The sequence below is a fragment of the Mchenga conophoros genome, linkage group LG19, assembly GCF_057382185.1.
Source record: "Mchenga conophoros isolate Kocher_MC1m ecotype Shallow Benthic linkage group LG19, M_conophoros_male_GT1.1, whole genome shotgun sequence".
In the NCBI taxonomy this organism is placed as follows: Eukaryota; Metazoa; Chordata; class Actinopteri; order Cichliformes; family Cichlidae; genus Mchenga; species Mchenga conophoros.
This window is the reverse complement of record NC_140544.1, coordinates 13430397-13457842: the sequence shown is the minus strand read 5'-3', so window position 1 is coordinate 13457842 and position 27446 is coordinate 13430397. Positions and strand designations below refer to the sequence as shown.

Genomic DNA, 27446 nt, shown 5'->3' with positions numbered 1-27446 from the left:
GCATGACCCAAAACAAACCCGAGTCTCTTGAGAAATGGGATACTGTTCAGCACCCAAGTCAGTGACCTGATCTCAACAAAATAGAAAACTTTTCAGTTATTATATACAAAACTGGTGGCAGGGAGACCCACAAAAAAGCAGCAACTGAAGGTCACTGCAGTAAAGGCCTGGCAGAGCATCTCAAGGGAGGAAACGTCAAACAGTCCCAGACTGCAAAAGATTTTCATAAATAATTAAAAATAATCCTTGTATTTAAAGTTCTATTAGTCAATTACTTTTGAGCAACGTCTCTAGCAGGAGAGTTTATCTTCACTTAAAATGAACACAAATCACTGAATTTTCAAGCCGTTTGTTACAAAAGATGTAAAAACAGAAAGAAAAGAAGAAAGGAGAAAAAAAATGTAAAAACACTTCAAGTGAGAACAAGAGAAACACCAAGTCTCTGAGTTACTCAAGTGTGAGCTGGTTTACTTAACCATGGCATTGGGCTCCCAGGTTTCTCAGTATACAAGTGCACGCTGCACCACAAACACAGCTCTCAGATCTTGGATTGTTGGTGACAGTAAGAATGGCATACTTTCATTGCCTTTGTCTTGTAATGATTTCCTGCATTTCTCTTCCAAGTTTTACAGCAGATGATGTCAAAACACTGACCGGTAAGTATATTTTTATTTGTGCATTTTATGTATTTGCTGAAACTGTCATGAAAAATATTGGATCATTTATAAATATTAGATAAAATTCATGAATTGAACTGGAAGAACTGAAACGACTGATGTTCTTTTTGGGCACGGCTATAATGTACGTAATGGAATAAGAAAGCACATTTTATGCAGCTTTCAACTTCTTCAGCCTTACAATTAGAGTGAAACCTATAATCAACCAAGTATGATTTCAGGATAATTTCAGGATTTGGGGTATATGAAACCAGCTTCTTCTCACCCAGAAAATAGATTTCAGAATATAATTCATACTGCTCACTGGTGCAATACATTTATTATGAACCAGCCTGTGCAGAGATATTTTAGGCAGTGTCTCTAGTTATTACTGAGAACGAGGGTTAAATGATATCAGTATCAGGACATATTGTTACTTGGTACTGAAGTATAGTTCTTCAGATAAGAACACAGTGAACACTATCACTGGGTGGATAAATAGTCCTTGAGGGCTTCAGTGGATGCAAAGTAAATGGTGCTAAATTGTCAGGTCATTGTGCCCCAAAAGGCACCGCTAAGCCTGACCATGACTTGAGCTACATGGACTCTTTGGAATAACACAAGTTACTCAGAAATAGGTTCTTTGGTCTTTTAAGTGCCCTTAAATGAATTCTAAGGTCAGTGACTATGCAACAACATCAAAACATAGCTCTCAAGGATGGGATGCTACTTGGCCAGCATGGAGCTGGTTCAGTCCACGTTTCTATTATTTCCCCAGTCATCTCATTAAAAACCTCCATCCATACGTCTTTGTAACCTCTTATCTAATTCATTCGCTCAATGGACGAGAGGATTGACACCATCACAAGGCTAACCCAGAGATCCTTGAGAGGGAGCGTTCACACATCATCCCAAGAGTTTCATCTTGTTTTTACTTCTGAGAAATCATTTAAAGATTACTCCTCCCTTGGGGTCACTATCAGCTTTCTTTCACCAGAACTTTGTCTTCATGTAGCAAATTCTTTGTTGGTGCTGAAATTGCTTTTCTCCCTCAGAGAAAAGAGCTGGATGTGTTGGATACAGTTGATCTGGTTAAATCAAAACTTTAGTAATGTGCCATGCACTGTCCTCTTAGAAGTTTCTATTCAAGCACTATCACAGTGCATGGCACGTTACTAAAGTTTTGATTTAACCAGATCTACTGTATCCAACACATTTTTCTTAAGAGAAAATTATTTTTCTCTTATTGTATTTTTTTCTTCAATTTTTTTCATGCACTGCTTAAATAAGTTGACTGGATACAGAAATATTTAGGATTCTGCACAGAGTCATTTACATTGTGGGCGACCGTGGCTCAGGGGGTTGGGAATCGCATCTGTAACCGGAAGGTCGCCGGTTCGATCCCTGGGCTCTCTGTCCTGGTCGTTGTGTCCTTGGGCAAGACACTTTACCCTACTTGCCTACTGGTGTTGGCCAGAGGGGCCGATGGCGCGATATGGCAGCCTCGCTTCTGTCAGTCTGCCCCAGGGCAGCTGTGGCTACAACTGTAGCTGCCTCCACCAGTGTGTGAATGTGAGAGTGAATGAATAGTGGTATTGTAAAGCGCTTTGGGTGCCTAGAAAAGCGCTATATAAATCCAATCCATTATTACATTAAAACAAACAATGTTTGTTCACAGTAAAGTTCAAGTGAACACTTTCACCTTTTGTTGCCTTATTTTAATCATTTAAAATCAAATGATTTAATGTGTATTTTAATATTTTGTTAATACCAACATTTTGAATGCTACGTTAATAATAAAAACTGCAAATACTGGACAAATTACTTGATTTAATATCCATCCATCCAGCTTCTGTTTGTCCTTTTAAGGGGCGCTGGAGCCTATCCCAGCTGTCTTAGGGCGAGAGGCAGGGTACACCCTGGACAGGTCGCCAGTCTGTCGCAGGGCTAACACTCACATTCCCACCTATGGGCAATTTAGTGTTTCCAATTAACCTATCCCCACTAACTGTCTTTGGGCTGTGGGAGGAGAGTACTGGGGGAGAACCCACGCAAACCACCAAATACCAGACAAATTACTTAATTTAATGTTCCAAAATGGCATCTATTTATTTTAAAGTAAGTTAGTTAAGTAAGTTAAGTATGTGAAAAGCAGTGAAAATTCACTTGTAACAACTAGAAATATCAACCTTTTTAAAAACACATGTGGATAGTTCTCAAGTTATCAATATTAAAATTTTGAAATATTAAAGTAAAGTACAGACTCAAATACCACATAATATTTAAAAAGTACTGTACATTAGTACAAAGCAGTGTGGCAGAAGTGAACAAAACAATCTGCTGTACTTTGTGGCTTGTGCTTTTATTATGTTTTTATTCTAATATGCATTTTATATTACCCCTGTGTATTAGTGGCATTGACCTGTGAGTATATTTGATACTTTGCTAAGGCCTTATAATACTCGTATTACTTCTCTGTCTCTTATGTTAAGCACTTTGGTATAACGCTGGTTTTTAAATGTGCTCTTTAAATAAAGATTGTTGTTATTGTTGTTTAACTATATTTTGAAGACTGGCTGTAGCTTAACTACCTTCATATGTTGTTAGTGAGTCAAACAGTTTAGTTACTTTTTACTTGTGGTTGTTACTCAGATTACTATCGGTTTTGCACTGTAATAAGAAACTACAGATTTTCACTTGTACTTTACATTCCCCATCCTGACCGCTGTGCAGGAACGCCCCGGTCATGCATTCGTCACTGAGCCACTTGAACTTTGTGCAGTGGAAAAGGACAAGTGTTGCTCGGTGCTTACGCAGCATTAACGTCATCGTGTTTTAATGCCCCAGATCTCTCCCAGAGATCTCCGTGTCTTTAGTCTGCTCACATAAATACATGATGCTTGAACAGTTTCACTGATAAACTGAAAATGAAACGTCACATGTGAATTGTCAATTTAATTATTGTTTTTGTTATTCCTTTTTCTAGTTTTAGTTCAAACGGTATATCTCCTTAGTCATGTTTTGGTGTTCAACTACTCCCAGTGTGAACTACTTTGTAGCATCTCAGAAACAAGTTACTTTGATCCATGTATATTTAATATCATCATTACAGAATAAGAACATGATAGATGAAATGATATTTTTAAAATGTCTCATGCTGATCAAAAAATACATTTTCCAGCTTCATCCATCAAAGAATTACTTATTTCATCACATCAAGAAAGCCTTTATGATGTAGATGAAGACTTACTCGACGTCAGGCAATGGTAATACGCCTCAGTTTTACCTCAAATAATCTGTGCAGAAAAGGATCAAAGGAACTCTAACTGCCCTTTTATCTGTTTTTCTCGCTAGGTGGACCAAACCCTCAGCTTCCCAACACATGCTTAAATTTTTTCGGCAAGCCGACCCTGAGACGAAGCACATTTCTAGGGCTGCAGAGGTTTTCCAAACGACTCTTCGTGTCCTAAAGAAGAAAGTGAAACAGAGATATAATCAGGAGCTCACAACACCCGGTAGAATTACTTTCTTTTAGGAAACTCGGTTTCACCTTGGATGGAACATTTAGAAAAGTTTTCATTACATTTTTAGTCAGACCACCTTTACTAGTTCTGTCATTGTAAAACAGTTTAACCGGCCACACATGATCAGCAACAGAATTTCAATAATGTTTGCTCAGATTTAAAAGTTTCATATCAATCAGTCCAACTCTGCCTGCTTTGTTACTCTAGCTCAAGAACAACTGTTGAAGCTGATTGCAGAGCTGTCAAAATGTCCTCCTACAAGTCCAGCCACCTGTCGGTACACCCATCTCTACAAGTATCGACTGATATCAGGACTCTGCAACAACAGGTAGTTAAAATGACATCTGAACAACCGTTTCCCCTAAATGAAAACTTCATTTCATATCCAATGTAAATTTTGTCTTAGCAAGCACATAATTAGGCCTCCAGGCAAAACTACAGTATGTCAGGATTAGAAAAGCCATTATCTGTTTTGATAGTTTCGATGCATACAGGTAGCAAATAAATGTATTAATAATCATCAGCATCATCTTAAACTTAATGAAATATATTTAGTTATGTTCACTTCACTGCATGCTGTTTTTAGTAAAGCATTTCTCAAACAATTAAAAATAAAAACTTCCTGAACTAGTCAACATTCTTGAATATTCAAGTACCTGTCAAGTTTCAAATGTTGATTCATCAATAATTTGTATATTCATAATTTCTCATTATTTTTAATTACTGAAATGCAACACGAGCCACGATCTCTTCCTCGCAGGGGAACAGGTGAACCTGCTTCCTAAGCTAAGCCCCTTCAAAAACTTCCACTCCTCCACTGCCCACTTGAGTCCGACTTCAAAAGCATGTGAAAGCCTATAGTTTGCCCATTTTAAAGACCCCACTTTACAGCTTTAAAGAGTATATTTTCTGCCTGGTGCAAGGCAGTCTTGCCCTCTGTGGGTAAACTCACCCTTTAGAACCCTTGCACAGGGGTTATTAAAAAAATAAAAAATATATATATTTTTTTATAATGGCCAAAAAAAGGGGGGTGACTCCTTGTTACTTTACTTTCCTAAAGAGATTGGTGTCAAATGCTAGTTTTCAGCCTTAATGTTGTCATAATGTTAATTTTGTAAATTATGGTGATAAAGGAGGGCATGTTTTGCCTATGAGCATTTATTATCATTTGGTTTCTTCCCTCGCTTGTGATGTCTAATTAAAAGGAAAGTAGAAAATTCTCAAATCAAGAAGCTGGAACTATGAAATGTTTGTCAGCCGCCAGCTGATAAGTTATCTTGTTATCTTGTGTGTGTGTGCCAGCTGTTGACGAGGAGGCAAAAGGCAACAAAAAAATAAATACATGACAGGTTCTTGCAATCCTTTTTGGTTTTAAACAGTCATTTAAGAGCATAAAAATGATGCTGTTGCAATGATCCTAAGTCAATGTGCAGCAACGATGATGTTTCTCACAGGATCATAACCACAAACTAACCGTCAAAACAGATACTGTCATTTCTGTACATTTAATTTATATGAATGTACTGAATGCACCATTTTAAACCTTAATAATCCAGTAAACTGGATGATGCTTTCAGTAAGGGGTTATACAGTTTTGCATGGCAGTATTTTTGGACACACTTCATGTTTCTCTTTGTCAGGCAAAATCCTCGCTGGGGAGCAGCCAACACTGCCTTGGTCAGATGGCTACCAGCTGAATACGAAGACGGGGAGAGCGAACCAAAAGGCTGGAACCCAGAACGGCTCCATAATGGATTCCAACTTCCCCCGGTAATCTACAAAATACCGGTCCAACAGACACAAAAGTCTTGGTGGATAAATTACAGAAATGTAGAAATGAAGCCGGCTCGCCCTGCAAAACCCTGAGTTAATGTAGCATTTCATTTATTTTTCCTCACCTGTTTCACAGCAGATAACGTCCACAGCAATTTAGGAAGAGCACAGGAGAGTGTGAGATGACATAGATTAGAACCGCATTTATATATTGCATCTAGCGTATACACTACATCCATAACCTAAAAACAGTTGGTTTCTTATCATGTGGATAAACATATTTTCTTCCAAAAAAGCAGATGAAACCGTTTTGCTCACACTTGAATTCAATTTTAGTCCTAATTTATGCATTCATTACACAGAGTGAGGGCCTTTAGTTGGAGAACTCATCAAATATGCATCACTTGTATCCAGCTAACAGTTTACCACCATATCCGACTGCTGAAATTTACTACAGTGTTTCAGATAATAAATCAGAGTCCTAATATTCCATTTCTTATTGACTCACAGTGAGTGAACAACATCTTGATACTTCATGTGTTGCATTACTTGAGCACTACAAAATACAAATCCTGCTTTGTCTACAGGCCCGGACAGTCAGCAGGGAAATAATGACGAGTGCTTCTAAATGGAAAGATGATTCCTACTCTCAGCTGCTGGCGGACTGGGGCCAGTATATATCCCATGACATAACCCTGACGCCTCAAAGCACCAGCACCGATGGGTCAGATGTGGACTGTTTAAAAACGTGTGAAAATGTGCATCCGTGCTTTCCCATTAAGGTAAACAGAGAATCCATCATTTTCTTTATTTTTGTTGCTTGCACTTGTTTGTGTAAAAAATAAAAAAATCCCTTTTTTCCTGGACTTTTGCACAATAGCAGCCCAGTGAAGCTCACCCAGTTTGATCCTGAGATAATCACATATTTAAATACATAAAATAACACAGTAATAGGTTCATTGTAGTACTTCCCAAAAAACCCCATTTACATTAAAAACAAACAAACTTTAAAATCTCTGTTGCTATGAACTCCCTGGTGGTGGTGATGGACAGAGCTGTGCATCCTTGTTTGAAAAGTTCAAGAGCATGGTGTTAATGTTTTTGTCACCAGGCCTGTTTGTACTATAGGACCCTCTGTACTTGTATGACAGCTAGCTTTAAACTATGGAAAAAAATGGAAGCCATGGTAATCTGGAGACCGAGTGCATGAGAAAAATCTCACACCATGCATAGATGTTACAGCTAGCTAGATGACAAGCGGTCACCTGCCCAGAGTTATAAACTTCTCCAACTGCCTTTAGTTATTAGCAGGAGCCCAGTCAGTCCTTTTTAATGCCATCTTACTTTGCAGGTGACATCTGACAAAATGGCACCTTTCACTCTGGGATAAGGCATTGCTTTATATTACATACGTTTACTTTTCCAAATGTGAATTGGGCCTTCAAAATTCCATGACAAAGACGACAACAAATACATGTGGTAGATCAGCAGTAGTTTAAAGTTTACCGGAAGCACTAAATGATCAGTAAATGATTCTATCCTCTCTGCAGATGAATGATGGTCTACAAGGCTGTATGCCATTTTTTCGCTCCACATCAGACTGCTTTGTCAATTTTCAGTCTGGTATAAGACAAGCCCTGCAGCGACAACAGCTCAATGCCATGACTTCATTCATTGATGCTTCTGCTGTCTACGGCCACAATCAAAAGCTGGAGAGCTTCCTTCGTGACCTTCCTGGCCATAATGGAAAACTTGCTGTCAATGCCCGATTCAAAGATCCAAAAGGAAGGCCTTATCTCCCATTTGTAACCAAGCTGCCATCAGCCTGCCACCAAGATCTGCAAGGGGAAAGAGTTGAATGCTTCAGTGCAGGAGACAACCGGGTCAGCGAAGGTCTGCCTCTGACTTCTTTGCACACGCTGTGGCTCAGAGAACACAATCGAATTGCAGAGGCACTGAAACACATCAACGGTCACTGGAGCCCAGAGATGATATACCAAGAGACTCGTAAGATCATAGGTGCACTGCACCAGGTAAGTGACAACCAAACCCAACTGAATCAGATGTAAAAAGTGACACAAAAAATTCAGTTTCAGTTGACATTTCATGTGATTCATGGAACAAACTACTGAATTTAAAAGAAAGTATCCAAAATGTTAATTTACTAGCACTCAAGTAGGCACACAAAGGTAATTAGACTGATTAATTTGATGAATTCATTAGGCTAATATTTTGGATTCTGCTCGGATTCATTTATGCAAAGTCTGCAATCTGTCATTTCAGAATAAAAGTTGCACATTTTGAAATGTAGCAGCAATCTGCAGCAGAAAGGCAAAAAAGCTTTCAGCACTGTAAACTCTGTATTTCCAGGTTGCATCACACTTTTTCTCTTTCAAGTTTTCGCACTCTCAAGGCTACTTTGCAAGTACTTGCGATGAGTCAGCATCTCCCATGCAAACTGCAGTACTGTGCAAGTAACCAAAGCAGTCACAGGAAAGTTTGTGTCACAGCACCTTCTCTGTGACCAGATTCACCTGCCTTCACATGAGGTTGATAGTCAGCAGTTTCCAGCAGCCACTCGCCAACCGGTCAAGAAATACATTTTTCCTAGTTGACCAGTGGTTGCCAACCGTCTCCAGGCCTGTGTGACTTTTTATATTGCCAATTTTGTTTTTATTATAAACATCTCAAGTAGGCTAATAGTGATTTTAGTCATTTAAAACTAAATCTAAAATTTGTCAAACCCCTGTCCAATTCAATTTCAATTCAATTCAATTTCTTTATTGTCCCACAAGGGGAAATTAGTTTAGCAGCAGGAGGATAAGAACAAACAGCAGGAGGATAAGAACAAACACCCACCCTAAAGCTACTTTCAGTTTTGCATGCTTGGCCGCTCAAGGAAAACAAACATAATTCAATTTCTGCTATTTAATGTTTAACATTAACTGCCTAGTATTACCACAGAAGAAGCACCGTTTGCATTCACAGGCACGCTAACCTTTGAAAAAGCTTCAAAAGGGTACTAGATCAAATTTGAGAGGGATGGTTTAGAAATGAAACGAAATGCAGGTTGTGCTCTAATCTATGTGAAGGCAAGACCACTAAAGTTCTAATGGATTCACACGTAGTGGGGCGTTTTAGACTTTAAAATCTGGACATACCATCCTCTATCACCAGCGCTGTTAAATAAGCGTAGCTACGACACTAGACGCAGAATATGATGAAAATAAAAGCTACTGTGATTCGCAGCTATAAAGCTTCTGCCGAGTAACACAAATGATGCCTGAGGGGGAACAAACTAATCTAGCATTTATGAGCACAGTGATTTCAGAGTCTGCAGATGCGAGTGTGTCACAATTACGTGGGAGAGCTGATATGAATGAGATGTATAAAAGAAAAGAAGCGATTCTTTTCATTTGAAGTTACTCGAGGTTATAACAGCATTGACTGTATTGTGTCTGAAGCTGCTGTGCACATGGAAAACAAACTCTGGTATTTCTGTGATGCACAGAAATTGCAGGCATACAATAAAACAACACACAACATGTACGCTCTTGTGACAATCTACAAGTATAGAAACTTATATCCTATACACTTTTTAAAAATAAAAATCTTGTATCCCTAAAGCTGAGGCAGAAAAAGTGTCTTAGACAACATTGTCTCCATTTACTGTGTTTTTCACTTTATCATGTCATTTCATCTGACATTAAAAAGTGACACTGTAGGTACAATAGCAGTATGGGTCTGTAGCAGTGAGACTAAAGGATGGTTCAGGGTCGCCTGATACAGCCTCAACTATATGCTTCATCAAAAACGAAACCTTAAAAATAGAGAGGGTGTGTGTCTCCTGAAACCAAACTGGGAGCTGGTTCCACAGGAGAGAGGTCTGAAAGCTGAAGGCTCTGCCTCCCAGTCTGCATTTAGTGAACCACAGTCTAATTCAGGGGTCCCCAATCCCAGTCCACGAGGGCCAGTGTCCCTGCAGGTTTTAGATCTCACCCTGGGTCAACACACCTGAATCACATGATTAGTTCATTACCAGGCCTCTGGAGAACTGCAAGACATGTTGAGAAGGTAATTTATCCATTTAAATCAGCTGTGATGGATCAAGGACATCTAAAACCTGCAGGGACACCGGCCCTCCTGGACTGGGATTGGGGACCCCTGGTCTAATTATTCAAGACCTTACTGAAGAAGTAACAAAAGCACAAACTAGATTTTCAACATCACTTAGAGGATTTTCTCTTTTTCACTGATCAGATAAAAGAAAGCAGTCCTGCATTGTTTTCAAGATGAATGTTTTAGCACCATGTATAAGAATGACAGTTCCCTCTGCGAGCTGAGCGAGACATTATGAAGATAAACAGTGAAAAGCCTTCTCTATGGGGAAAGCTCTGCTGATTTAATGAATTCAGAAGTTGTCCGACCCTGACAGCTGCTGTTTTAAGTCTGATGACTGTGAGGATCAACCAGCCATGGAATTCCCTGCTTTGCTGTCATTGCTGGTGATGCTGCAGTTTTCATATCTGAAAACTGCAACTCCTAAGCCCATAAATTGGTATAAATTGGCTGCAGGGAACCATTTTATCTTAAACACTGTTCACATTAATATTATACATATTTGCAAGTCTCTGCTTGTAGTCGCTAGAGACAGAACAACAGAAAATTATCATGTGAATCACCTTATTTTTTTTCCAGTCAACACCTTTACCCAGCAGTTGTTTTAAAGCTTCCTCTAAGAATCTTGCCCAGCACCAAACAGCTAAGAAACCTAGCTACCATTAATTTGTGCAGAAACATGTTCCCAAATAATTACTGTTAATTATCTGCCTGATTTCAAATTGGAAACTGACGTATCCACTGAACTGGTCAGTGTATTTGTAGCACTGTGTCCCTCCAGTCCACAGAAACAGCCAGTAAATGCAAGCAGCTACATTTCCTCAGTTTTGCTCCAAACAAAACACGAGTCTGTTCTTTCTTTGTAGGTTCTTGATAATGAAGTAACAGATGGCATCACAGCTATGATGGCTCTCTCATTTTATTTATTTTTACGTGTCTTTATTATCCAATAGATACGCTTTTTACTACTGCTAAAGATGAGATCACACATTTTGTGGCAGGCCAGGCTTCAGAGCTTAGCAGAAACTGTTACCATCTCAGTGGTGTTGGGTGGAGGCACGTTGTGCACTACAATGACTGATTGGACTATTCCTTTCAGCTTCAGGCAGAGGGCGATTAATGATGAAGGAAGCGTGTGTACATTCTTCATGAAAAGTAACGAAGAAAATGTTTTATGATTGAATGCAAAGGATTTGTTGCTTATACCGAAGGGGAGCGGTGACCCTGGCGCTATCTTAAAGTTTCCCCAAACATTTTATTAGCAAGGGGAAAATAAGTCAGATTTTGTGTGCTGACATTTGACTACAGCAGTGGATTAGAAACTAGTATTTTCAGGTGACTCAGGGACAATGCTAGGGGAAAGAGATTTACAATATTAAAAAGAGATGGCCTAAGGTGGAAGGGTTCTTTAAATAATTTGGGAGGGTGAAGCATAAAAGGCAGGTAAAGGATTTACATACTGAAGCTATGACCAGCTTGGAAAATCCCTGTATTGGAAGCAGAGTGAAAAGTGAGGGACTATCTAGTCTGACCAGCCTGCAAACCAGCAGAATGTAACGTTATCTATTTTAACAAAAGGGGGAGGAAAAAAAGAATTAAAGTAGTACAGAAGGGGGGGGGGGGAGTAAGAGAATTCAAAACTAAACTACAAGCACTTTTTAATACATGACAGATTTGTTGACTGTTTTTAGCAAGGCCTGCAGACTAGGAGATCTGTTTTTTCAGATGTAGAAAATGTAATCCCACAAGCATTTGGAAAGTATGAGGCTTGACAGCAACAGCTTGATACTGATGGAGTAACTTTGAAGTAATTAAGGGCGACTGAGTAAATACCTGGTATGATGGTTTACTACTTGATGTAAACTGATGTTGGAGCAACCAGTGATGACTTAATGTTTGATTAATGTTCTCAGTGTTTGAATCAGAGAACGTACTTGTGAAGAAAGGTAGGATGAGATCATTATGAATTAATCATTGTCCAAATGAGTCACCATTACAGTATCTCCCAGCTCTAGTAAATATCATCATCCACCATCTAGTCCCGGATTAGGAGTCGCTAAGTTGTGATCGAATAATTATTTAAAGTGAAAGGAAACATGTAAAGGAAAATTCATACAGACTTCAGGGGATCGGGCTGCTTTTACACTCGACTGTATAATGCATGTATGAAACGCATGAAAGCCCAAAGTTCAGAAGATGGACTACAACATATGCATTTTTCCTTACAGCAACAGTTTTACCTGTTGTCCTCAAATATCACTTCATTCCAGAGATTGGACTAAAAAAATGCAACATATGCCAGAAATAATAAACTAAAAACAATATGCTTATTTTTCATGATCTAATGCAACTCCATTCTCCTTTCCTTGTTTAAGATTTCTACAAACAATGTAAAATTATTTAGGCTACGTTCACACTGCAGGCGAAAGCGCATCAAATCCGATTTTTTTGACCCTATGCGACCCATATCCGATCATGCTATGACAGTGTGAACGGCGCAAATCCGATATTTTCAAATCCGATCTGGGTCACTTTCGTATGTGGTACTGAATCCGATACATATCCGATGTTTTAGAAAGCGACTGCTGTTTGAACGGTCAAGTCGCATTAAATCCGCCTTTTACGTCACCGACACAAGACTGAAGCCAATTATCAGCGCCAGAGAAGACATCGCGAACGCTTCCTGGCCATCCAGTGTAGATGTCAGTGAAACTGTTGGGAAGACAATGTGAACATTTTATTTGTACTGTATAATCTGCAGATTCTGACAGAAATCTGCAGCTATCATTTGAAGCACCGCTCCTCTCTTAAACAGCAATAAGGATCATTATTAGGTTATTTACATTATTATGTAAATAACAAAATAACTTAAAGCAAAAATTGGGAAACGAAGTCCGAAGTCTGCATATTAAGGGCCATCAGTCAAACAATACTGTTGCTCTGGGTCTAAACAGAGCTCGTTGTGTGTGACAGCTTCTTTTGCGCATGCGGGCCGCTTTGAGCGTTCACACTAGAGCGCGTTTGCTGTCGCATTTTATTTGTAGTGTGAACGAGCAGACAAAAAAATCGGATTTGATCAAAAAATCGGAATTGAGCATTAAGACCTGCAGTGTGAACGTAGCCTTAGATCAATCACCTACCTCAGCTGATCTGAAGGGACATCAGAAGTGCAGAGGGAAGGTGAACTGACACTCTGAGAAGGGAGACTGAGACGTTGTACACACAGGAGGGTGACTGTGGTAGTGGACATGTGTGGGGGAAAATCACACAGCTGAACTGAATCTAACTGATGAGACAAGGGAAGCAAAACTGAACATAACAGAAGGGAGACTATCAAAATAAAACAGGAAGTAACAGAATGCAGGAATGCATACTTGAAAAAAAGATAGTGAGTGAAACGAACATAGTGACAAGAAAGACTTTATACAGAAGACAGAGCACAAAGATGAGACTAGAACAGACAGGATACGAAGGGAACGAAAGTCGTCAAATAAGGAACTGAAGAAAAGTTGAAGTCAGAATCACCAGGAGAAAATATTCTCAAAGGACTAAATAGAGAACTGCAAGAGATAAGACTCAGGACCGTGAAATAGATGAACTTCGATCAGTTAGTACGCTGTATATTCTGGATTTAGAGAACTTATTAACCACTACTTTCTTCATGCAAGGCAGCAACTGGACAAGTAGCAGATTTTATTACAGCAGCATCACGTTGGGTTTAACAGGATATTTTTGAAAATGGAAAACATATCAGCAGGTTATGGCATGAAACAGAAAACATGCTTATATTTAAGATTGACATGATCTGCACCACTTCATTTTGTTTACTGTTTTCATGAATTAGAGCAGTAATTATCTGCTTTCATTTCATAGGAAGGATAGTCCAGTGAATCTTTTGGTAAAAGATGTAATAAAGACCCACCTTTCCTTATTATTTAGAAATTTTGACCAGCTTTTAATTGTGAAACTTTCCTAAGCAAATCTGACTATTCATAGACATTCTCAGTTTTCAGGAACTGGTGTAGTTTTTGTGCCTTTTTCTGGTAAAAATGTTGACGGTTAATCAGGTTTTCAGTCTAATGAGTTGTTAATTAGAGAAAAAAAACAAACATGTTTGCTTTTTTTCCACAGTAGACATTTTCTGTGGAGCCAACAGAGAAAAAACACAGATGAAACAAATTTTGTTAACAGTGACTCATTTCCATTAAGCGTGAGCTCTTGTATGCAAAATAAAAATACTGGAACTTGATGTAGGCGTCGTTAACGTTGTCAATCACTGATCAGGTGAGAAAGAAACCAACCAAAATAAACAGATAGGAACTAAACAGGGTCACTCGAGATGCAAGAGTGTTCGAGAAACCATTCAGTAACACTTGTCTAAACAACTTACCTGCCACAGCTATTAACTTCTAATTCTTAATAATAATTGAGGCATACATAGCAGCGCCACTGAGAAGGATCTTTAATATCAGGACTGAAATGTCTTCCTGTAATGTGGAAGTTTGCTGTAATTGTGTCCCTCTGGGGGGAAAAGCATCTAACTGCAGTCCTTTCAGCAGCTATCAGCTCCTTGTTGTGCTTTTCGGTCCATATGGTTGAATCCCAACAGCTCTCACGAAGCCCTCCACCCCCTCCACCCCACTTTAAAATCCTCCTGCAGCTGTTCCCGACAAACAAGCTCACACGGGGTGAGTGTTTTTTAGAATGCTGTTTTCATTTTGCATTATTCTTGACAAGCTACTGTAAAAGCACAACTTTAATGCTTTAAATTATGCACTACATCAGTAATTGCTAACAGAAAAACCCACTTTCAGGCCAAAGGTACTGTAGGTAGCAATTAGGCTGGGAAGTGTTTTAAGGTGGATGCCAGTTGATGCATACCTGCAGACGTAGTATGTTTCTGTGGCTACACTGTTTATGTCAGAGTTATCAATCCAAAAATATTGGTCAGTTGCCCCCTCCATTCTAACTGTACTGGAATACTAATTATAAAAATCTAATTTAACTGATTGGCATAGAAATGGAGATTTGTTTTCTTCTGGTTGGACATCAACAGGAATGCGAGCAAATATGTTATCGAGCAAATAACAATGTTTACATTGTTTGACCGTGTGGCTGTCGTACTGCATTGCTCCTCCTACACCGGGTATGCTACAACACTAACAGAGACTGGGTGTGTTTAAAGTATATACAGAAAACATTTCTTTGAAGATTACACATTTTAGCATGGAGATAAAAATCAAAGCCAGAAATGCACACACTCACAACGTACTCTAATTAGAAGAAAACACTTAAATAGGTCACCATATGGAAACAACTTAATGAAAAGCTTTACACCCGAGTCAGCAAAAGGTTTGTGTTATTATTTTGTATCATTAAATATTCCCATGTACTAAAAAAGTAACATAAAATCTGCAGCTCAGGCTGTGAGTGAAAACAGTGGGGAGCAGGCAGGTGAAACTATCCGTACTTTGTTTCCAGTAGACTGTTTGTGGGCAGCCATTTCAAAACATCACTCTACAAGACTTGCAGAACAAACAGACTGAAAGGTCAGAAGCCATTTCAATACAGAGAGAAAGTCTATTATTTGCAGGAAACAAGAAATGATCAGCTAACAACATCTGGTTTCATTCTGACTTCAATTACAGTGCACAGTTGTGAAGGGCTTTTGCTTTTCCAGAAGTGTAGAGGCAATATCATTATGTTCTATTTAGTTGTAAAATGGGAGAGACATAGCGGGAGAATTATTGTTAAAAAGAAAGGAGAAAAAAAACGATACAGTTTGAAGGGCCAGACCTGCTTTGCCTAAAGTGCTTCAGTCCATTAAGTAAGAGCCTCAGCTGTTGAACAGCATCACATTTATGAGCTTCATTATCTGAAAAATGCAATTCAACTGCAAATCATGCAGCGTGCAATAACAATTAGAAAATAATTCTGTGAATTTACTTGTTATTTTATTAAAGGAGCTCTTTTAAAATTCCGTACTGCACTTTTATTAAGGTTTGGGGCTTTCTCCAAGCCAGAAAAATCAAAGGCCATCCCACGACAGCCTGGCTTTTAACCCCTAGTACAGTATGGATTACATTTCCAGGAGCCTTCTTCTTATAATGCAGCTGGGTGAATTAGAAGGTGAGGAATAAATTTCAAGCAAAAAAAAAAAAGCCTGGCATGTTGTAAAGGAGATAAAATGAAGTGTGTGAAAGGTTGAACACAAGCACAAGCTCATTAAATGGAATACTAAACCCAACACTCATCAGCCACAACATGAAAACCACCTGCATAAGATTGTATACGTGGCCTTCACGCTGCTAAAACAGCTTTGACCCACTGAGGCCTGGAAATGAGATCCATTAAGGTGTTTGACAGTTGGTCCTTTGCAACCTGTGAATTGTAAAGTGGGCCCTCTGTGGATTGAGGGTTCAAACCTTGGGATATTTCCTGTTTTTAAGTAATTATTTTGCAGTTTTGTGATGTATCTGCATGTGTCTGCAATGGAAGGCTGCCTGAGTCACCATGGAATGAGTAAACGGTTTGCATCAGTGTTACCAGCAGCACATTCCAGTTTAATATGATGATGAATTTTATTAACTTCACTTGTTGATAGTTTTAATGTAATGTCTGATCAGCCTGTCTGATCTGTAATTGGTGGACTACAATAGTCTAATATATGGTTTTGGTTACTATCCTGTAATATATGACTCACTGGGCTCCTGTACTTGGTAGATACTTCAGTTTCTTGTCTTGAACCTGAGGAAAGTTTTTTTTCTCACTTTTCGGTCATGCTCAAAACCTCTTTGAATTGTTTTTCCAGGAGCCAAATTCCAGATGTGATGTGGCCTGAGTTCATAAAAAATCTTATATGAATTTGAGCTGATTTTCTGTCAGTTGTCACTGTGACTTTTCTCTGACTTTTCTTTTTTCCTCCTGTTTTTTTCTGTTTAGGCAGTACAGAGTTTAGACCTGCTAAACTCTGTATTGGTGAAGGTTGTGTGGGCCACATAAACCCTGAGGGGAATACCTGGTTTTTCCATCTTTCCCATTGTGCTCTAATCATTTCATCTAAAAAATGTGCATAAAATCCAAATTGGTTATTTTACTGTGTGTGGTTCCAGTGCTTCCTTTGCAATAAATAACTAACTGATGTAAAAATGATGGACGATATCTCACTAATGTATGTGTTGGCTTCCGTGCATTTTTGTGTGTGTGGGGTTGCACCCTTGTGACATGAGTCGAGATTCGGGTGCTGAAGTGAGGCATTTATAAATAGTGATGAGGACAGATGAAATTCTCTGCAGTAAACCGTGAGGAAACAAGCGTGCAATCACAGCCAGGGTTATTATACAAGTAGACATTTCACTGGTAATCCTACAGGGATTCCTTTAGCTGTATGTATATACACATTCACAGATATCATTTCAGGTATTCAAAGAGGATATTTTGTATTTATTTGTAAAGTATGCTTCTATTCAAACTCAGTATAGACTTTAGAATTTGGTGATAGACACATAAAATCTTTTGCGCTTTTTCCCTTTTTCTGATGTCCATCCGTTTTCTTTTTTGATTCCCAGATCATAACCCTAAGAGACTATGCTCCAAAAATCATTGGCCCAGAGTCCTTCAAACATTACATTGGTCCCTACAGGGGATACGATCCATCTGTGGACCCCTCTATCGCCAACGTGTTCGCCGCAGCCGCATTCAGGTTCGGCCATGCTACCATCTCCCCAATCCTCTGCAGACTGAATGAGAGCTTCCAGGAGGATGAGCGCTTCCCCCACTTGAGACTGCACAATACTTTATTCAGTCCATGGAGAATAGTCAAAGAAGGTCAGTGCACTCGTATGAGAATGGAAACCAATAACACATCCTGCAAGCACAGTAAACACACCGAAAGAAAGGAGGAAGAAGAAAAATACTCTTTTTAGGTCAGCTCCAGAATCAGCTGCATACATGCAGTTTAAAAAAATTTACACAAGCAGGATCAGAATTTTTGTTTTCTATAAAAAACCCAGAAAATGAGCGATACAGAGTGCACCCATTCACAGGAAGAATAATCGATCGTACAGGCTGTAGGGACCTTTTTTTTATTCATTGCCACTTCATGTTTTAACCTATTCTTTAATTTGACCAGAACATTAAGGTTATACATTTTTCAGCAGGACATTTTGGTATTGTGACCATTATGATCAAACTAACTGAAAACCCAAACAGCAGCAAAGGGACACATGTATTAGTGAGTAGTCTCAAGTTTCCACTTGGACGTTTGGTCCAGCCGTGTAGCTTAGCTTTCCGACGTTTGCATATATTTTGTTTTGCCACATTTCTTTTATTCACTGTTTTCCTCAATATTAAATAACAGCAAGAAGACTGTAAATCATTCTGATGATTGTGATGGGTTATATGAGAGAGCAATTGTATGTTTGTTAAGTCTTTAAATCTGAAAAAGAATAATATGCTTTGTCTAAATTATTAAGTAAAATGTTGCAACCAGCTTCTTTTCTAAGCCTACAACAATTATATTCATTCCCACCTGTATTCATGACCACTGGGGAATGTGGGTTCAGTGTTCATACTTGGATTAGAGCTCTCAAATTCTTCAGAAAATATGTTGTTTTCTAGCCACTAAATACTTCAGTGGTCAGCTTATTCAGGTTGAGGCTGTGTATACTTGTTTTTTTAGAGTTTTTTGCCTGCTGGGAATGAAAATGATACATCTCAACAAAATCAGAAATGCCACGCACAGTTTTTCTGCTGTTCTCTTCATGTCTGCATGCTACTCTGGCTTTCTCCAGTATCCCCCCCCCCCCCAAAATGCATAAGGTTAGGTTAACGACTGATTCTACATTGGTTGTAGATATGAGTCAGCGCATGACTCTCTGTGTTGATGCTGCAACAGACTGGCACCCCACCTCTTGCCCCCTTGATAGCTGGAATAGGCTCGACATGTAGCTCCCTTGTGATGTTGAAGTGGATAACCTGAAGTGGATGGATGGATGGATGAACAACTGTGACACACTCACCTTTTATCATATCCTAAAGATCAGAATTTCTGGGTCTGCTTACAAAAGTTTGAGGTGTTTTCATTTTTACTTTAAAATACTTTTCACTGTATTTCCATACAGTGAAAAGTATTTTAAGGTCATAGCTGTGTGCAAAGTGTGAAAAACAGATCCATAATAATTAGAACACTTACTTGGCTGAAATTCACATTGAAGATCATGTTCTCTGGCATGTGCAGACAGCCTCCAGCATTCCTGTACCATGCTTTTGGAAATACTGTTACAACCACATATGCTATATGGTGTGCAATTTTATCCTGGAAGTCAAACATTCTGTTCTGTTTCAAACTAGCTCAAATTTTGTGTGAAGGATCAATTTCCAAACCTAGATTGAGCACATCAGGTGAGTAGTGAGATCAAGAGTATGCTTGTTTATTTTCTTTCTTTCCCTTAGTCTTCATCAGGCTGTGCACCATAAATTCATCCCCCAGGGTGGGAATGCCGGTATCAAATTTGACTGTTATGTCCTGAGGGAGAGCATTCAGAAGAAACGATCTGAACTGCAGTGCTTGCCAGAAGGACATCTCATGCTGGCTCAGAGCTAACTGAAAACACAGGATTTTTTTTTTTTTTTTGCCCACACCAACAGAATCTTCGCTCACCACCTGGACCACTCGTCGGATTTGGCTCTCTGCAACTTAGTCCACTTCTTGAAAATGAAAAACAAGTTGATGGGTCACTGTTTGGACACACTGGAGGAGATCCAGCGTGTATCACGGATGGAGCTTGATGCACTGACAGAATGCGACTGTGAAAAGTGTCATTTTTTCCCCACAGTGGCTCTGCGATCGACCTCCACTTGCCATCGCCATTCCATACGTCATCATTCATCGTCTTTTGAAGCAGTTAAAACGATCTTTTAGGTTGTCAGAACGTTGCAATTGGTTCTCATGAATCTCATTTGATATTTTGTAATATAAAAATAATGAGAGATATTTAATCCACTTTAAAACTTCAACATCCATTTTTGAAATAAAAAACAAACACAAAACAAATAGTTATATATTATAATATTCATACTATATTATATTATGGCCAATTCACAATAATATTTATAGTACATTAAAACCATACTGCACAAAAACCTATTAACAGCAATTCACTGACCCAGAAAACCTTGTGTTGCTTTTTCTTACTGGGACCCATAGTGAGCATCTCCACTGTGATGCTCACTATGGGTGCGTCACAGCAGAAAGACTGAGATGACATTTCTCAGCCTTTCTGCTGAGAAATGTCATCTGGGTAGATTGACTTTGTGGATCCTATTATTTCTACTGCCCTGACCCCATGACATTGTACAATAAAATGTGGTCTACTTAGCTCTTCACCAGCTGGTCTCACATTTAAATGGATTATGCTACCTCAAATATTATCTTGACACCAGTTGGGATGTTTTGCTGACCTCCAGTGGCTGAAGCTGTTACCTTGCTGCTTCCTTGCTGTGTTCAGTTACCTTACAACTGAAAACCATGTTTATTACTTTTATAAAACTATAAAAATGTATTGTCATGATAACCAGCATGTTCATCCTCAACAGTCCATTCATTCTATTTGCTGAAAAGAAATGTTTGGACAATGGAGGGCCCCTGGGAAGTACCAAATCCAAGCCCGGGAGTGATTTCTGAGCAGCAACAATGAAAGCATCCAGTCCAGAGAAAACAGTACCTTCCAACCATATGTTGTTTTTCTTGTCATTGTGGTCAACCCCTGGATTATAGTCGGGCTGTATTCCAAAAAAATCAATGAGGTTTTCACAGTTTAATAACATTGCAATATATTATCTTTTTAATAGAGAAAACAACAAAAAAGAAATACAAAGTCACAGTCTTAACAGCAACCCACAACAACACATGAACTATAAATAATAATTAATACTAATGACTCTGGAAAAATAAGTAATAGGCTTTTGTTTCTAGGGGGGATTGAACCAGTCCTGAGAGGCGTAATTGGATCTGCAGCGTCAGCTGTTAGCGCAGACATGCTGTTGGTTGATGAAGTAACAGAGAGGCTAGTGGTCCTTGATACACTGAAGCAGATGGACCTGGCTGCGCTGAACCTGCAGAGAGGACGAGATCACGGCCTCCCAGGTAAGATCTTGGCTGAGAGTCAGATCTGTCATTCAAATGCCATTAGATTATCCTCGTCAAATCAAAGCGACAGTAACCACTCCACACCCTGTTTAAAAAAACAAACAAAAAAAACCCACATCATTTGTCCTTCCCTTTGTCAACAAACTGTGTTTCTTAGTGACCATTGACAAACCATTGACATATTTAATGGGTGGTCATTAATATGAGTACTCTGTTGTTGCTTCCTGGTTCCTTACAGTGTGGACAATAAGGAATGAGCAGTGCTGTAATAAATTACTTTTTAGCTTGGAGCTATGTAGGCCCACAAGGACGAAGTAGATATAGAAGTGAAATTTTAAAACTAACAATACAAGAACAACATGAATTTTGGTATTTGTTTAAAAAGAAAAAGAAAAGAAGTGATCTGGCAAACAATCCTGCTTATCTTGATTTGTTATTATAAAGCTGACAGATGAGTCATAAAGCCTGATAAGCACAAAAACATTATCTACGCTGATCCAAATCAAACACATCACTCCCCTGAGCATCCCAGAGCATTTCACACTGATTCTGGGACGCTATTTGTGTTCATTTAAAGGAATAATAACACAGTATGGGAATTAAATTTATTTAATCTCTCACCAAGCATGCAAACAACATGATCAGTGACTGATGTTGTCCTTTCTCCTCATTTCTGCGTTTTCTCTTCTTACCGTCTCTCCTGACACCAGGAGAATAAAAACCAAGGCAATCATAAAGCTCTATATCACCGGAAACACCTGTGCATTATTTACCCAAGCTTTCATGCCCAAGCCAGCTCTGCCTTCTGCTCCTGTCAATGATCTTGTTTCAGTTCTAAAGTTTTGACTGTATTAATGCCATTGCTCCCACAAAGATCAAAGTTATCCCTGAAAAGAAAAAAAGGCACCATGGAGGAACGCCAAGCTGGTAAAAGCTCAAAAAAGAGAGCAGACAGGCAGAACGCAGGTGGTGGAAAACAAAACTTCACGTTCATTATGACATGTATAAAAAAAGACTGCAGCTATAGCTTGAAAGTTAAGTCCCTTTTTTTCTGAGATTGGTAATCAATATAACACACACACCTCAATGCATGAAATAGCTGTGCATCTTTTTTAAAGTTGACAGTCTGTGAGGATAAAGTTTGTATTCATATACACTGGTGAAAATAACTATTTGAATTTGTAAGTTTGCCCACTTAGAAAAGAAAGAAATGAACTGTCTCTAATTTTATGGTAGTTCTATTTTAATGGAGAGAGTCATTGAATGAAATAAGCATTTAATCCCCAAACAAAACATACCTTACTCTACTACTTTGTGGGGAAACCCTTGTTGGCAAGCACTGCAGTGAACCCTTTGTTGTACTTTGCCACCATTTTTTTTTACACAACTCGAAAGACACTCTGTAAAACTTTTAGGTTTCTTTGCTTCTGTTTGGCAACTCAAAGCTTCAGCTTCTTCCATAGGATCGTGTTCTAATAAAGTAAAGGAGGTTCTTGTCGATAATTATATGGTACATGGACCTGTCCACTGAAGCAGCAGAAAAACAACCCCAAAGCATAATGTTCCCGACTTTGTGCTTGATTGTGTGGGTGGTGCTCTTTGAGTCATACTCTCTTATGTCAAACGGGTCGAATTGATTGCAAAGAGCTCAATTTTAATTTATCTGACCAAAGCACTTTTCCCCAAGCCTTCTCTGTTCACTGGCAAACAGACAAACTTAAGATGGGCGTGTAGATATGGCTTCTTTAGCCAGGGGAACTTGTCGGCAGTGCCTTATCAGTGGTGTTCTTGGTGGTGACGGTGGTCCCAACTGCTTTCAGATTATGAACAAGCTCCTCCTGTGTAGTTTTGGGCTGATCCACCACCATCCTCAAAATTATGAAACAAGACCTTGCACGGAGTTCCAGATTAAGGTCTGTCGATGGCTGTTTTATATTTCTTCCATTTCCAAACAACTCCACCAACAGTTGTCATCTTCCCAACAAGCTTTTTGATGGTCTTGTTGCTTTGTGAGCATTTCTCTAAGTGAGCAAACTTGCAGATTCAAATAATCCCCTCACAAGAGGAGTCACGAGAAAGAAAGAAAAAAAAACCCCAGAATATCACAAGAAAACGGCAATATAGAAAGTAGCACTGTGAAAGAATCCTATACAGCCAGGTGCGTTTGAAGCATTAGTGCAGAATGATAGATGAGTTCAATAGTGTCATAGCAGCTAGAGTCAGATTTAGGTTATTGTGTGCAGTTCTGTTCAGATCCCTTCATGTCTTAAGGGAAGTAAATGAGAGTATGGTGAGTTGGGTTAAGGTGGAAAGACTGGATTTGATCTCCTGATTTTTTTATTCTTAATGTCATGCCAAATTTCCACAGCCATTGCTAAATATGAAGAATGGTCACCTCTACTCAACAGGGGACACATCCATTATAATCACATGGGTGCCAGAAAAAACAAAAAAAAAGCAAAAAGTGTGGCATCCAGGCTGTGGTTGCACAGTTTGTTTATGGGGAAGAACTGTACCAAAGGGTGAGCTGTAATCAGCAAAAATGATCTTTTGATTCATTTTCCAGGTGAGAGAGCACTATCTGCATAGCTGTAGAGATCTGTTAGGGCTGCATATATACTGTATGGAAGAACTCGCATGAGTTTTTAGCCTTCTTTTATGCTGCTTGTTTTACAGCAATTTGATGTTCCAATTTAAAGTCACTGTCCACAGCAGCCCAGCAGTGGTTGATTGTGATAAGCACACGTTAACCAGGATCCACCCATCCATGAATGAACCAATCTACATAGCATATATAGCTGTCATAGGGAGAGAGGCGGGGTACATCCTGGATAGGTTGCCAGTCACTGGCTTCCTGCATCTTGAGTTAATAAATAATTAAATCAGATAGGCAGTTTAATAATCATATCAATCAGGTGGATTTTACTTGCCCTGCAGTCTGGCATTTCTTCCAGCTTCCATGATGACACGAACTCAGGAAATCAGAAAGTAATATCACCTGATTCTCTCACCTGCACTCTACATGCTTCCCTTTTTTCTTTTCATTCGTTTTTGTCACAGTACTTTTCTTTAACATTTAGCAATGATGTTAAAGCTATAGAATGGGAAGCTAGCATCAACTTAGTTACGTTTTTACATGACAGGAAATCTCAAAGGGAAAATGACTGAAAATATGCACAGACTGAGTCTCCTGGAACACAATCTGTTATTCACTTAAAATACAACGTCTGTACTTGAGGGGAAAAAGTGCTTTGCGATAACTTGAAAAGGGACTAAGATGAAAGTGAGAACAAATAATTTAAAAGGTATTAATTGCTTCACAAGTAATGTTTGACAAAATGGAAATTGAGCTATTCTTTTCAACATTTTCAACAGTTGATCTGTATATGACGTGTTCTCAAAGTTATCTGGTTATTTCATATTTCATGCCTTTGAAAAGAAACTGAATGCTTATTTTGTGATATAATGCTGCATGAGAATATATTTAAAGCTGTAAAAAGTGCTGGTTTAGATTCACAGAGCACCTATGCCTGTAGCAGGAAAGCCTGTGGCATTCGTGCTCACTCATAGGTCAACGTTTTTCTATTTTTTTGCAATGCATTCTATTGACTTTCCATGCAAGTTTAATCTTTTTTTTACTGTACTTAAATCTTTTGAAGCATTTTGAATTGCCTTGTGTCTGAAAGGTGCCAAAATCTTGCATTGCCTAGTTTAACTCCACATCAGACTCTTGGGAATAGTTATTACCAATGTGAAAAAAGCTTTTTGCAGTTCCAGTGCAGCTGTGCTAAATCTCATATCCAAGGACCATGCCTTTTCCCTGGAACTTTTAGTAAAACGGTTATCAAGACTATCTTTTTCACTCTCTTTATTTGTATCTTTATATGTCTTTAACTTCTAGTCAATGACAGCATTAATTTAAGCAAAAGCTTTTTTAAAAAAATATAAAAAAAATACGACATAAGAAAGACAACTTTGTGCACAACTAAAAACAAGACAGACCATCTTAGACTTTAGTTTTAAATCAATGGGTTGTTTTCATTTGGTCAAGCTCATATTTTTGTGTCAGAGAAATCAGAGAAACGATGCTGCAGTGAGCTCTAGCAGTTCTGCTGAATGGGTTTTATTTGGACAGCTGGCGTCCCATTTCTTCCTGTTTCTAGCTAAGCTTTAATAGCTTCCTGTACGTAGTCTTCATAAAGAGAACTCTTGACAAGACATCCAAATTTAAATGAATATATTCACTTTTAAATGACACTGTGCTAAAATTCCTTTTCAGGATACAACGATTGGAGGGAATTCTGTGGATTGCAGCGCATTAAGACATTGGATGATTTGTCACTGGCCGCGGGAGACTCCAGGGTTGCTAAGAGAATACTTGACATATACAAACATCCCGACAACATCGATGTATATCCAGGAGGACTTGTTGAAAGGCTTTTGCCTGGCTCAAGAACTGGTCCTCTCTTTGCTTGCCTGATTGGAAGGCAGATGAAAGTGCTCCGTGATGGTGACAGGTACGTAAGATTTGTCTAGGTTGAACATTCAAATGAAATCAAGGCTTCAGTGAAACTTGTGTATTTTTCATTTTCAGGTTTTGGTGGGAAGCTGATGGTGTGTTTACCCAGCAACAGAAGGAGGAACTTTTAAAATTTTCTCTATCCCATCTGATCTGTGATAATAGCGACATAGGAGAAGTTCCTCTTGATCCTTTCAGATTGGGGAAGTATCCATCTCATTATGTCTCCTGTGATCAGGTACCCTCAATAAATTTGGAAGCTTGGAAAGACGAAATGGGCGAAGGTCAGCCTGTGAAATTTTTGGCAAATCTTTCGCCTATTATTTAAAAAATCATTGCCTTAAATTGGTTTCCTTTTTTCTGCCACATATTAACGAGAAACATTTACCCAATTCCAGACTTAAAACGGTGTGGCCTTCCTAAACAGATCAACAATGGAGATTATATCTTGTCCTCTACATCTCGAAAACTGGTTGCTCTATACTCTTGTTACCATGGTTTCACATTAAAGGGTGCCGCTGTCATAGTTTGCATGGGCAATCGATGGTGTAATCAACCTCCACAATGTAACAGGTATGTAAACTATTTATGAACTATCTACTTGATGTTTACCTGCAGTACTTTATGTGAGGGATTCACATTGAAATATACTTTATAATGCAGATCCACCTTTGTAGGATTTGGTTGAGCACCACAGACATTCCCCATTTTGCAGGGTGTATATGCTTGTGCAGAACTACTGTCTGAGTGGTGCTTTACTGCTATCTGCTGGTACTAAAGGAGAGTGAAGTGTTTTAGCAGGGTTTCTTCATAGTTTGAGCCATTTGCTAAAGATCACTGACTCAATACGCTTGTAAGCCTATACACACTTATTATTATGTTAAAAGTATAATCAGGTAATTACAAATAACAGGTGTTTAAAAATGATCTTGCAAACACTGCCTCTTTCAGGCTGTTACAGTAAACAAAATGTTTTCTCATTTTTTGTAAATCCGGTCATTGTTTTGGTTTTTTGTCTGTTTTTTAAAAAAGAAACAAACAAAAAAACTTCCTTCATGTTTTCAGGTATTTGTGGGAACACGATAAGAGAATTACTCACCACTAATAAAAACTTGGCAAGCACGTTGCACTCATTAAAGCATTTTTCTGTTCTGAAATCTTGTCTGTGCAGTTCGTAATTCTAGGAAGACAATTAAAATATTTGTATGTTTTTTTCTATGAACACATTCGTTTAATGCTGGGAAAATGTTTGTGTTTCTCAGAAGATGTTCTTACTATAAAATACGCAATAAGATACCATTATGAGAACTGCGTCAACATTAACCCTCAATGATCAAAAGGATTAATTTGATTGGAGGTTTACACTGATAGATTGTCAGTGTCAAAATGTAGGTGGGTCTCTCACTGTTATGTCAGCAATCTTAAACATTCAGGTTGTTCTCGCTTAGCTCATTTTTATTAAGCTGTTCTATAAGTGTATTCATGCATTATTGACATAAAAAATGATGAATGGTTTCAGGTTGGTTTCCTCTTAAGTTGGCAACAGCTGATATCAAATAAACCTGGCTCCAATGACTCTTTCAAATAAAACCAACCTGTGAACAGATGTATAATAGTAGAATTTTGCTTGATCCCTTATAAGTATATCAATATAGACCATTTAAAAATATACACACTTATTATTATGCATGTAAACAGCATAAAAC

The 27446-nt window shown here is 38.7% G+C and overlaps 1 protein-coding gene across 1 annotated transcript; it reads left to right on the top strand.

Annotated features, from left to right (window-relative positions):
* The first annotated feature begins 477 nt into the window (after positions 1-477).
* tpo (thyroid peroxidase) lies at positions 478-26872 on the top strand. Its single transcript, XM_085258278.1, has 13 exons — positions 478-562; positions 3838-3922; positions 4011-4171; positions 4388-4508; positions 5821-5950; positions 6541-6735; positions 7504-7986; positions 17641-17899; positions 21048-21218; positions 25501-25738; positions 25816-26024; positions 26139-26313; positions 26806-26872. The coding sequence occupies exons 1-13, from the start codon at positions 478-480 to the stop codon at positions 26843-26845; spliced, it is 2352 nt and encodes a 783-aa protein (XP_085114404.1). The 3' UTR covers positions 26846-26872.
* Positions 26873-27446: the final 574 nt, after the last annotated feature.